The following is an 11,531-nucleotide window of genomic DNA, read 5'->3' on the forward strand; positions in this document are numbered from 1 at the left end:
CCTTGCTGCCTTATTCTTCCATTCCCTGCAAGTGACCAGTAGCAACACCGAATCCTTGGCGCCAAGCACGGAGCCTTGGTGCATACTAACATTCATGTGTTACTTAGCTGACACCAGACTTTTTGCGTTGCGAAAATTTGGCAATTTTGTATTCTGAACGGTCGCGATACGAGAAATAAAATTTACTTCCCATGCACAGAGGAATAGGGCCTAGCTTCTTTCCGGCGGTCGGCGGAACCTCGGTGGCAAATATGATGCTCTAGATTCCACGCCTGCCACTTGCGGCGGATTTATTTACGACGCCAAGACTTGACCAATATGAGGAACGAGAAATGGAAAATGGGCATGATGTAATACTTGTTACGCTATACGAACTTTACATCTCACCCGGGGAACTTAGTAGTGCTAATCAATCAACTTGGCTGTGTTCGAACTTATACAAACTTGAAGGTATGTTCACTTGACTTCGTATTTGATTGAATAGGGCCTTCACGATAGATTGTTCCAGCCACATAGTCGTATCATAGAATTCTTTTGTCTGGGTTTAGAGCGTCAAGACTTAATGTACAATATGTACTTTAATAACACTTGGAAAACCCTGGAATTTCACTGCAAATATTTTTGAATCCTGGATATTTTTCTTTCCGTGAAAAAGTGGTATCGAATCCAACCCTCTACTATTACCCCCAGGAATGCATTCCTGCCGAACAACCTCATTGTTTGCAATATTTTTGATGTATATGGGCTTAGTCCCAGGGACTAGCCAACAGCAAACCGAATGCACAAATGGCCAAATCCAGCAGAGAGACCTGAGCACCTGCAAATGCTCGGGGGGCAATGACCAATGCACTACCACATGTTCAGCCGGACCAGATGCTCCAAACTGTCCAAACGATGTCTTATCCCAGTACAACTTAGATCACTGCTCCCTGCATTGCGGGGCAGAGTCAGGCCACCACTGCAAGGCGTGTTGGATCTGGTTCGACCCACTCTGTAACTGCCTGCAGAGCGGCGGTTGTCAGCAAAGCTCCAATAATGCACCGTTCTGGGTGAAAGTAAACTCCGAAATCATCACGACGAGCTCGCCAATCCCGGACATTTTGGACCTGCAAACAAACCACCCATCCCTGGCACCCTTCGGATGGGACTTCGGTCAGCAATCAGGGGTTTCTGACACTTCGAAGGACGCATTGGTCATTAACTCTGTGCATTCCATTACCGAGGACCAGATCCACATGCACGTGTGCCCTGTCAATACCGGGATAAAGAATTTCCTTGGCAGCCTTACACCTTCCCAGTATTATGATCTGAAGGATATTCAGATAACTGGATACACGATCTACTGTCGGGCGTCCCACAGTGCTGGTCAACCCGTTTCGGGAGATGTTGTTGCGGCTGATATCAATACGGTTATGGGTAAGGAGTGTAAGTATTATGTGGGTGCAGCAGTGCTCAGAGACAAAAATGACCTGGCCTGGTCATGCGTGACAGCCGATCATCTCAGCACAGAGTATAAAAGATTTTGTGACTGATGTTTTCAAAATATTGCACTTATTTATTGAGTTTGATAACCTTTTGGATAAGTTGATACATTTTCATTACTCGAACTTGGGAAAAGTTAAAAGGCAAAGAATGATTCAACTGCGCCTATTTCTTGGGAACTGTGAAGCAATTACCGTATTCCAATGAATCCAAAACAAGCAAATCAACAACAATGAATTAAAAGGCTTTAGGCTCTTAGTAGCGTCCAGTTAACTAAACATAGATTTAAATTCAAGTTCGACAGAGCTGAGGAAGTACGTTGTGCAGAATTATCAAATCCCGAAATACCAAACCCCGAGATTCCAAGTCCCGACCTTGCAGACCCCGAATTTGAGATCCCGAAGTCTCAAATCCCGAGGTGACAGTTCCCGAGCACCAGCCTGGAGACACCGAGATTTCAAACCCCGATACCCAAGAATCTTCAACCCGAGTACCTATTGATTGATTTTGCTGACAACAATTTTTTCTCAAACTAAAATCTTAAATGATGATTTGAAAAACTTGGTAGGAATTTTCGCGTAGAAACGACCTTGTACCAAGCCACAGGACCAAGCAAAGTAAGACTTGGGTCCCGAGCTAACCTTAATTTTAGACTTTGATATGCTATTCAGACCCGTATATTGAAGAATTATCAGAGGAATTTGGATCGACACTGCCTGCTTAACTAGTTGGAATTCTAGAATCACTCAGTGTTCCATCATATCAGATGTAACACTCGAATAATGTTCCAATCTTCTACAACTTTATTGTAGCTTCGCCAATCGTCATCTCTTCTGGGTCACCCTTTACCCTCTTCGTATAAAGCAAGTAAGCAGACTTCTCAACTGGATTCACAAAGATCTTCGCAACCCTGACTCTTACTCGCTGTGGAGTACGGCAATTTTCAATGTCACAATCCCCTTCCCCCTCCATTTCTATGAGCCAGGTGGCAATCTTCGTCACCAACGGTACATCCCAGTCATTGAAGCCATGCGTCTTGGAACACAGAGCAATTGCGTCCCGTCGTATTTCAGGGTTGCGACAAAATCTGCACACCATATAAAGTCCAGGGAGAAAGCCAACTTCGATTGCGACTTTGTATTCCTCTTTCACTGCAACAAAGGGTAGAGGTTTTCTCAGTAGTGCCTTAGTATGCGCCAGGATGGCACGAAACTGGTCTTCAAGTTGGTCAAAAGCCCACTCATCCGTGGTGACCAGGTACTGGAGGAATATTTGAGCGACCTCCGCCAAGAGCTGAAGTTTCTGATGCCTGACTTTGTCTCCTTCTGATTCGTGACCAGGGTTGAGACGAAGTTCTCGTAATGCGTTTTGCCATTTTTTCATCCAAGTCGAGTACATTGCATAGTAAGTCTGAATATCTTCCGATATTGGGACTGAAAGTGGGGGAGTTTGTAAAGAGTCAGCAAGTTCTCCACCTAGTCTTTCGGTATACCCATTTATTTTCCAGAAATCATCTCGGCTAGGTAGATTCATACAGTTGGCACTGGCTGTAGCCATCTCAATAAACTGTACAAAAGGGGACATCAGAGCCACCCAATACCTTGATGCCTCGATGACACCTGAGAATCTAGATGGCATCGTAGAGGCGATATTCTGACATGCATCCATTTCTGCCTGAAATGATATCAATGATCTAATGCCGGGGAAAGCGAGAAGAGCTTGTAGATAAAGCAGGGAAATAGTGTCGATAAGGTCATCGTCGATCGCATTTTGGCATCGAGCTCCAATCTTCACAAAAGAGTAAGAATTGTTCACCATCCACGACTTCATCATTTTGAATCCGCTGGCAGCATGTACAAGAGCTTGTTGGCGCTGGCCTTGAACATGCTCAAAGCAAGACACTAGAAGACATCCAATAAGGGCCTTCCTCGGATTTGATTCTGTTGCCAATGCTGATCGCATGGTACTTATCGCTTGGCCATAACGACGGAGAGCGAACTCGTAGTGCTTGGAGTCAGCTGTAGAATGATCAATTTCCGTCTTCTGGAGTGTCAATTCCAGTTTCGATACGCTTAGTGCCGCGATGGCCACAACGGCATCCTGTACAAATGATTCCTCGTGACAAGCTGGTAAAATGACTCTCTTCCAGACAGAGCCGCTGAATATCTCGATGATATGGGGCGACTCGTTGTTCTGTAAGGATGAGAAGTAAAGACCGTCCCTCTCACTTCTAAAAGAAACCCCCGGAAATAGATTTTCCGGCATAGTCAAAGGCCCGGACTGTATCGATAGATCGCTGGAAATAGTCCCTTTATGTATCGACCAGTGGCGAAATTTCATTTTACTAACAGGCTGCTTCGGGATCGCATAGCCGTCGCATTTCATGCCAAATTTACGGCACCGTAAACATTCGGGCTTGGCTTCATCACATTTGACACGGCGGATTCTTGCGCAATCTCGGGGTCAGACTCCCAACCTTTTCATGGGTATGATATGAACTCACTTGCACGTTATACAGCCGGTCTTGGCTTTTGGCTTGCTCGCCCTCGTGGTTTTCGGCTTTTGGTCGCTAGTCGATCCGCTTGTTGATCGTTTAGCTTGCCGTAGTACTGTCTCCATTTTGCTTATCCTTTTGGTATAGCGATGTCAGGAAAGTCGAGGATTTCCCAATTCCTCTCCACATATGAAGACTTCTCACGAAGGTGGGGCGAGGGAGGAATATCGCGCCCTATTCAGCCTCACGTGGAAAGAACGGAGGCCAAGTTGTACAAATGCAATCTGCTTTCATGAAATTGGGTTGATTGAGCATCAATATGGAAAAAAATATTCCGTGCTGCTGTTGCTGTATCAAGGCCACAAACCAGAGTGGTGGGTGGATATTCAAGCACATCGGAAATGCCATGTCAAGACGGAACAGCTAAAAACACGCTTATCGCTTTTGGCTCTTGAGGCTAAGTCAGGTGATAAGCATGTGATGTATCACATCCTTGTATGCACGTGTGTTATCTGGACATTAGTCTTGGACAAGTGGACGAGCTAGGATCTGGCATGCATACTGTACATGAAAGCAAAAACTATAAAAGATGAGTAGTTCCTATCCCCTGTATACGGATAGCCAAGAGGTTATTCCCAATGATTCCCCACACCCAATCAGAGTATGACGAGTAACCTTGCTAAGCCTGAAGCTGTGGACGAGGAAAAGAACGAAACATGCCAACATACCACGAGTGGCTATATGTGACCATATTGTAGATGCCAGGAATCGTGGTTAATATGACCTTCACAATAACAAATAAGATGTTCGATCAAGATGCCTGTACCTCACTACACGGAAACAAAGATTTCCTTCCCCAGCGCGGTATCGTCATCTCATAGTAAGTGAAAATACGAAAGAAGAGCTTGAAGTGTGAATTGGGTGGCTTATAGAAGTTGATCTCATTCTGGTAATATTTCTCGTCACTAGTAGAGATATTGTTGCCTTCTCCATCCACAAAACATGCAAAGCAAATCAGAATGACGAGGGCAAAGGGGTGCGATGAGGAGAGACTCATGACTAGGAAGTGTTGTTAGCTTTGTCGAGATAGTATGTGCTAATCAGGATCTGAGAGATGTTCAGCGAGCATCTTTTCATCGTTATATTCAATATGGTCGTCGCGTGGTAGAATTTTGAGGCGAGATTGGAATGAGACGCAGGTGGATTGCATACGTTCGTCGGCATTTATCGGCATAAATGTATACTAGTACACTTGGAAATGGAAGCATTTGAGCACGGAACGTAAGTTGCAAGAAATATGTTAAAGTAGTTTTCTCACTGGGTAGAAGGAAAAGAGGAAAAATGCTGCATGTGGAAAACCATACACCTTAGCAGAGTAACCTTGAAGTTTCAACCGCGCTGTCCGCACATTCCTCCCCACTACGCTACATGGGTAAATTAATGGGCTGCACATGGAAAGCGTTTTTCTCGGGGTATCTGCACGGGGCCAGGCTGAAGCCCCGCCAGGGCTTATCGGTGGCACGAGAAGGCAGCACAATGTGACACGCATCCAGAGCCTCATATTCTATTTTTCTAAGAGCTAAACGCAATAATCAAGCCACATATCTCAGGTTCAACAGTGGAACCGTTCTACATAGGGGCACTCCGTAAGTATCACGGGCAGAAAAAATGGACCGGCATTACACCAAATCCCTAGGAAAACTTGGAATAGGAAATCGGTGGATCTTACGGGCCGATGAACCATCCTCATCTTCGTCATCAACAACATCGGTCAAGGTTTCGGTGTAGTGACAATCACGAACAGCACGCTCCACCATTTCAAGGTATCTTGGTTCCACCTCACCCCAATCCCACGATTTCATTTCCAGAATCCCTTGTTCAACCCTTTTTTGATAGTCTTCATCGCTTTCTGCGTCGACAATCCAGCGAGGAGTGTGGGAAGGTAGGGAATGGATAACAGAGCCCAGAATGAATGAGCATATGTCTTTGGTAACTCGGATCCGGCTACAGTCGGCAAGCGGTAGTTGTAGGAGGTGTCTGAATAATGATAGAAAGTATCGTGGGGGCTTGGGAGTGCGCAGAGTAAGTTCAGGATTGAATGTTGATGGCACCTCGATAGTTTCTTCGAGGGTGAATCCAACGAGGGAAAGTGGAAGGAGGTGAACTTTTTTATGCCCAGCTCCGTCAAGATCATGGGGTATACAGTTGGTCCCCCACATTCCAAGAACCAGTTGATTCCAACCATGCTCTAGAAGAGGGAAGCCATGATCAATCAGAATCTGCGAGGCCACAGACAACTGCTCGTCGGGCACCGCCCACTCAACGCGCTAGATGATTTATTAAGTAATGGTATCAGGAATGTTATGGAAGGTCCATTTCACTTACAATTAGGACTTCTGCATACCCGCATCGGTATTGAACTTGAGATCCCCACTCGACAACTGTGATATTTCCTTCAATCAATGCACTCAGAGCATCGGACATCACAGGATAGGCGAATTGAAGTTTCACGGCTGGCTTTGCGGAGTCTGATGTAGGATCATCGGTGTTTTGCGTGTCAGATGCGTTGAGGGGAAGCTCAACGACCGGGGCGGGGTGTTTATCTCCCTCTAGGGAAGCTTCTTGAGCGTTCTCAGACTCCATAATCATGCTTCTTGGTCGCAGGAAGGGCGTATTGAATTGAGCTTGGGAGAAAGCAAGAAGAACGGAAAGGAAAATTGTGGAAGATTTAAGAAGTTAAAAGATTAAATTATTGACGAGGATCACAGGATTTCGGATATCCGTAGGGTCTTTCAGTGTTTGCTTACTTTGTATTTTCCCTTCTGCCTTCCTCCTACTTGATTTACTTCGTTCCTTTCGGTTTAAATTACCTCCTTGTCCTAGCTACTCTGGTAATTGTCTATCTTGCACCTCTCTCTCTGTCTTTCTCCCTCTCTTATCTCTCCCTCTCCCTATCTCTCCTCTACTGTCCTATCTGTCTCTTCTCTATCCCGTCCCATCTGGCTCTCCTCTATCCCGTCCTATCTGTCTCTCCTCTTTCCCCCCCATCTCTCTCTCCTCTCTCCTTTCTATCTCAAGATGCCTCCAGCTCAAGGCCAAAAAAATAAAGCAAGGAACGGTGCTACCGAGAATACCTTAAAGGCAAGAGCTAAAAAGTTCGAACATCTGGATGCGGCGGCTACGGCTCTAACCCGGATTTTGCGGCGACTCGACATCAACCACATGTTCGTTGGTGGGTACGCTGCCAGTGTTCTAGGCGGAGAGCGGGTTACTGAAGTGAGCCAGTGTTTCGGCATTCTTTCCTGATAATCATTACCCAGGTAACTGACAAGAAACCAGGATGTCGATGTGATAGTAACGAAGCAATGTCGTGACTACATAGTCAAGCAACCAAATTTCCGTCTCTCTACCGATAATCGCTTGATATTCTGCCATAATGGCACCGATGTCTTGATTGATGTGGCGCACTTCGATCAAGACTATGGCAAGGATAATTTCAAAACCTTTCCTGAGCCCACCAGACGCCGACTAATCCAGGTCGACATCCCTGAACGCCGGTTTGAACTTCCTCGTACGTCTTGGCTATGATACAATATTCTTGAGCCCAAACTGATATTTTTGAATTCAACAGTTCCTGTTCTGCATCCCAGAATCCTGCTTTTGACAAAACTTGCGCCCTGGAAGGAATCGTATTTCTCCACACGCTCCGATGCCAAGATGCGGTCCAACACTGACCTTCAGGACATCATTGTCCTTTTGGAATGGTTGAGGGACAGGGGGCTAAAGGTTGATTTTGACACGGCGAATGTAAAGGGAAAGAACACGTTTGTTCAAGCATTGGGTCATCTTTTTGTACAAGTGGAAGAAGCCCGGCCCCTCGTAGCGGGCGTTCTTGATCCGTTCGTTCTATGCGACGCCATTAATAAGGCTAAGCCATGATCGTGGGCGTATCAGAGCTCCTCCAATGGTGTTATTTGGATACCGTCCGCTTGATGGAAAGTCATTTCTGGGTCACTTACAGCCGATTAGTTCAGGTCTATGGATGTTTGTGGCCGTCCTGTCGGACATATCGGCTGATCATCGAAAATGAGATCCGTGGGTTCTCTCGTGAGAGTTTTCGGGTTAGGAATTTTGATTTTACTACTTTTCTCCGGTTCCTCACAGCAAGACAGTAAAGGATGCAGTAAAATATTTAAACATCAATTGATGTAAGTTCGAGTGATCCTGACATCTGGATCTGCCAACAGATTGATAAAACCACACATATAGATGCTTTTTATTGTTCGGCCTAGACCCTGATTGGTGCAAGAAATCCAACCAACTCAACTCGCACATAGACACCTGGGTCTCAGCTTCGAGCTTAGCGACAAAAGAACCGCTTTGAACAAGCACTTGAGGCGTACATATGCGTGACCCATTCACGGTACTAATCTCAGCGTGCCTTTCATCAAGGACAAGTGGCGTCCATATGAAGTCCCTATCAATAACTGAATTTGTTTAATTTACATGGGTAGGGGAAAGGGAAAAACGGAGCTAAGAATCATAGATAATATCTAATGGCTATTGTGAAGCAACAAATCTAACCAGCTATGTATGAAACAAGTCACTTTGCCAGTTGAAAGCTCAAACACTCCGAACGCCATCGCAAATTGGGTATCACAATGCCAAGCTAAATGATATCGCAGCCAGTTTGAAGAAAGTCGGAAGATGCATAAAATAGCAAGAAATATTCAAAAGCGATACGCGAGAGTAAGAAATCAATAAAAGTAAAAAGCCATGAGAATAACAAGACCAATAAGAGGAAAAAGCGCTAAAAATACAAAAGAGCAATGAAGCTCAAAATAGAAGAGAGCAGTTGAAGTAGAATGAGGGGTGAGAATCGGAAAGCCAAACAAAAAAAAAACTCAACAGATTAAGAAGGTAAAGTGTCAAAAGAAATTCAACGGTACTGACGAAGTAAAAATGAACATTGAAAAAAAACACCTCTGAAGATCATCTGCTTCGCTAAGAAATGCAATCCCAAACACAAGCTAAAATGAAATAACTGAAGCAAGGTTAAAGAAACTGAAATTAATCGGAAATATTGGCAAGAACGTCGGAGGGAGCACGGGAATAATCCGAAATCTCGGCCTCGGGGTCGGTCAAAGTCAGATCAGGGTCGAGTTCAGTTTCATCGGGATCAATGGGTCCCATGGGGTAAGGAAGGTTCTCGGGCTGGAGACCAGTCTTGATCTTCTTCGCAGCACGAGCACGGTTGGGTTTAGTACCCTTGTGTTTGGTGCCGCCAGGCTTCACCTTGTTCTTCTTGGCCATCTGAGCTCTAGTAAGCCCACCTGGCTTGTGATGGCCAACCCGATTCACCAGATGATCAATCACGCAGCCCTCATTCCATCCCACGGACTGCTCGCCAGTAATGGCACGGCAACGGGGACAGTCCTTTCCGTGGCGAATAAAGAGTTGGTGCAGCGAGTACTTGAAGTGATCGGGGACTCGAACTTCCAGGTGGTTGAACGTGGTGACTTCGTTTACAGTGGAACGGCCATCATCGGGTGGAACCCAACCCAGCCACTGGGAAAGGCGGAAGATGTGGGTGTCGACGGCGAAGCAGGGGCGCTGGAGACAGAATAGGATAACACAGGCTGCGGTCTTGGGACCAACGCCTGGAAACTTGAGAAGCTCGTTCATGGCATCCTTGGATGAAAGGGCGTGAAGATGGTTTAGGGACAAAAAGGATTCCTGGCCGCAAGCAATTTCATACTCGCCAAGGTCCTTTTCAACTTTCTCATTTAGTGCGGTGCTGTCGACTGCATCAGTCTCGTTATCCCCGCTGGGATTTTCATTGGAGGGATTTTCATTGGAGGGCTTTTCATCAGAGGGCTTTGCATCAGAGGGCTTTTCATTGGAGGCCTGTTCATTGGAAGGTTTAGGCACGTTGTCAGCGAGGACGAAGAAACTGTGTGGAGGATTAAGGCGGCCAAGGCGCCGCATGTTCTCTTCGTAGACCGTGTCAAGAATTGTCCGCAAGTTAGTGGCTTTGCGCATAGCAAGACCCCCAGGCTTGATTGCATCGAATACATCGCCGAAGGGGGCACGACGAACAGCGTCCCAGTCAACACTTCCCTTTCCGATTCCTTCCTGGAGGATACCGAAGCGCTGGACGAGGCCACTAAATGCCTTGGCGGCGTTCTCAAAGGTCGTGGCTCCACTCAGGAGAGTACGAATAAGCGCGTCCAGCACTGATGGGACTTCTCCACAACCAGTCACCGTTAGAGAGGGAGGAGGAATTTCCTTGGGGGCGGCAACTTGTCCGTGGACACTAGAGAGGAGTGTGTTGACCACCTCACATTCTTCGGGGGTAGGGTGGGGCCAATGGTTAAAGGGTGTACGTCCAGGGGTCAAGTGGTATTTGTTGAGCTTGAGCTCGCCTTTGTCATCTTTGATCCACTTAACATTATGCGGAGAGGATTTTTCGGAAGGTGGGTATTCACCTATTGCGGTTTGATATTTCAGGGCAGCTTCAGTAAGCTGTCTACCAGGTGGACCAGCCACGGGTTGATTCTCTTCGTCATGAGGCGATGAGCCGTTGAGGGGGCCCAGATTGTGCGGAAGTTCCTCGTCGGCAACCTGCTTGAGGAATGACTTGCCTATCTTGTCAGCAGCTCTCTTAGCTGCAGTGCGCACTCTCTTTTCCTCTTTGGCTTCCTTGTCGGCAGCTCTCTTAGCAGCAGTCTTAGCAGCAGCACGCGCTCTCTTCTCCTCTTTGGCTTCAGCCTCGCGTTCCTTGGCAAGGGCAGCAGCAAGCAACTTGCGACCTGTTATTCTGTCTCGGTGTGGAATGAATTCCTCGGCATCTTTAGAGGCTCGGCGCTTAGTCGTCACTTTTTTCGCTGGTTGTTTGGCAACGGGTGGACTATCAGACTGTTTGGCAACGGCTTTGTGCCTAGTCACACCTGTAGCACGCGCAGATGCAGCACGAGTCAAACGCTGATTTGACATGATGCAAGTTTGTTCGTGAAAATTAATATTTTCGCAAAAAGTATGGAGAGGTGGGCTGTGAGGTAGATAGATGGGGGAACTCGGGATGACGTCAAATTTCAAGGAAGGGCGGTTGGTAACTTTCAGGTAAGATGAGGAATCTGGCAAAGGAATCCGAGGGGAATTGAATGATATGAAAATGAATGGAAAAATTGGTGAAGTTGTAAAGAAAATGAGGCGAAGTAAGAGAAACACGCGAAAAAGTCAATAGCCATTCTATACTACACACAAATGAGCACGTGACCAAAGTCAATAAGGCTTCAAAATTGAACGTTTGGGATTTGGTATAGTTTTATTTGCCACATACACAAGGGAGATATGTAATCATAAAACTGAGTATTTAAAATCTCAGAAGATAATCTGTTAATGGTATTTCGATACATTTCACGGGCATGCGGTTTAACATCACATCGCATCACTTTTTGCTCATCAAAGGGGATTCTTTCCCCGTCTAAGGTATGCCGCCCGATACACAACTCCCAAGACTCCAAATGCAAATCAAACCCGAATGGCTCTAGAA

The 11,531-nt window shown here is 46.2% G+C and overlaps 5 protein-coding genes across 5 annotated transcripts; 2 read left to right on the forward strand and 3 right to left on the reverse strand.

The window, feature by feature from the left end:
* Positions 1–734: 734 nt before the first annotated feature.
* On the forward strand, positions 735–1,532 carry N7466_010020 (uncharacterized protein; the record flags this gene model as incomplete). Its single annotated transcript, XM_057169409.1, has 1 exon — positions 735–1,532. The coding sequence occupies one exon, from the start codon at positions 735–737 to the stop codon at positions 1,530–1,532; it is 798 nt and encodes a 265-aa protein (XP_057016800.1).
* Positions 1,533–2,277: 745 nt separating this feature from the next.
* On the reverse strand, positions 2,278–3,747 carry N7466_010021 (uncharacterized protein; the record flags this gene model as incomplete). Its single annotated transcript, XM_057169410.1, has 1 exon — positions 2,278–3,747. One exon carries the CDS (start codon positions 3,745–3,747, stop codon positions 2,278–2,280), a length of 1,470 nt encoding a protein of 489 aa, XP_057016801.1.
* Positions 3,748–5,655: 1,908 nt separating this feature from the next.
* Positions 5,656–6,619, reverse strand: N7466_010022 (uncharacterized protein; the record flags this gene model as incomplete). The annotated part of the gene is made up of 2 exons (XM_057169411.1): positions 5,656–6,303; positions 6,362–6,619. 2 exons carry the CDS (start codon positions 6,617–6,619, stop codon positions 5,656–5,658), a joined length of 906 nt encoding a protein of 301 aa, XP_057016802.1.
* A 435-nt stretch (positions 6,620–7,054) lies between these two features.
* N7466_010023 (uncharacterized protein) lies at positions 7,055–7,915 on the forward strand (the record flags this gene model as incomplete). The annotated part of the gene is made up of 3 exons (XM_057169412.1): positions 7,055–7,252; positions 7,316–7,547; positions 7,608–7,915. 3 exons carry the CDS (start codon positions 7,055–7,057, stop codon positions 7,913–7,915), a joined length of 738 nt encoding a protein of 245 aa, XP_057016803.1.
* A 1,131-nt stretch (positions 7,916–9,046) lies between these two features.
* N7466_010024 (endonuclease III domain-containing protein) lies at positions 9,047–10,972 on the reverse strand (the record flags this gene model as incomplete). Its single annotated transcript, XM_057169413.1, has 1 exon — positions 9,047–10,972. One exon carries the CDS (start codon positions 10,970–10,972, stop codon positions 9,047–9,049), a length of 1,926 nt encoding a protein of 641 aa, XP_057016804.1.
* Between the last annotated feature and the right edge of the window lie 559 nt (positions 10,973–11,531).

The sequence above is a fragment of the Penicillium verhagenii genome (genome assembly GCF_028828195.1).
Source record: "Penicillium verhagenii strain IBT 33310 chromosome Unknown utg000010l_segment0_segment0, whole genome shotgun sequence".
Lineage (NCBI taxonomy): Eukaryota > Fungi > Ascomycota > Eurotiomycetes > Eurotiales > Aspergillaceae > Penicillium > Penicillium verhagenii.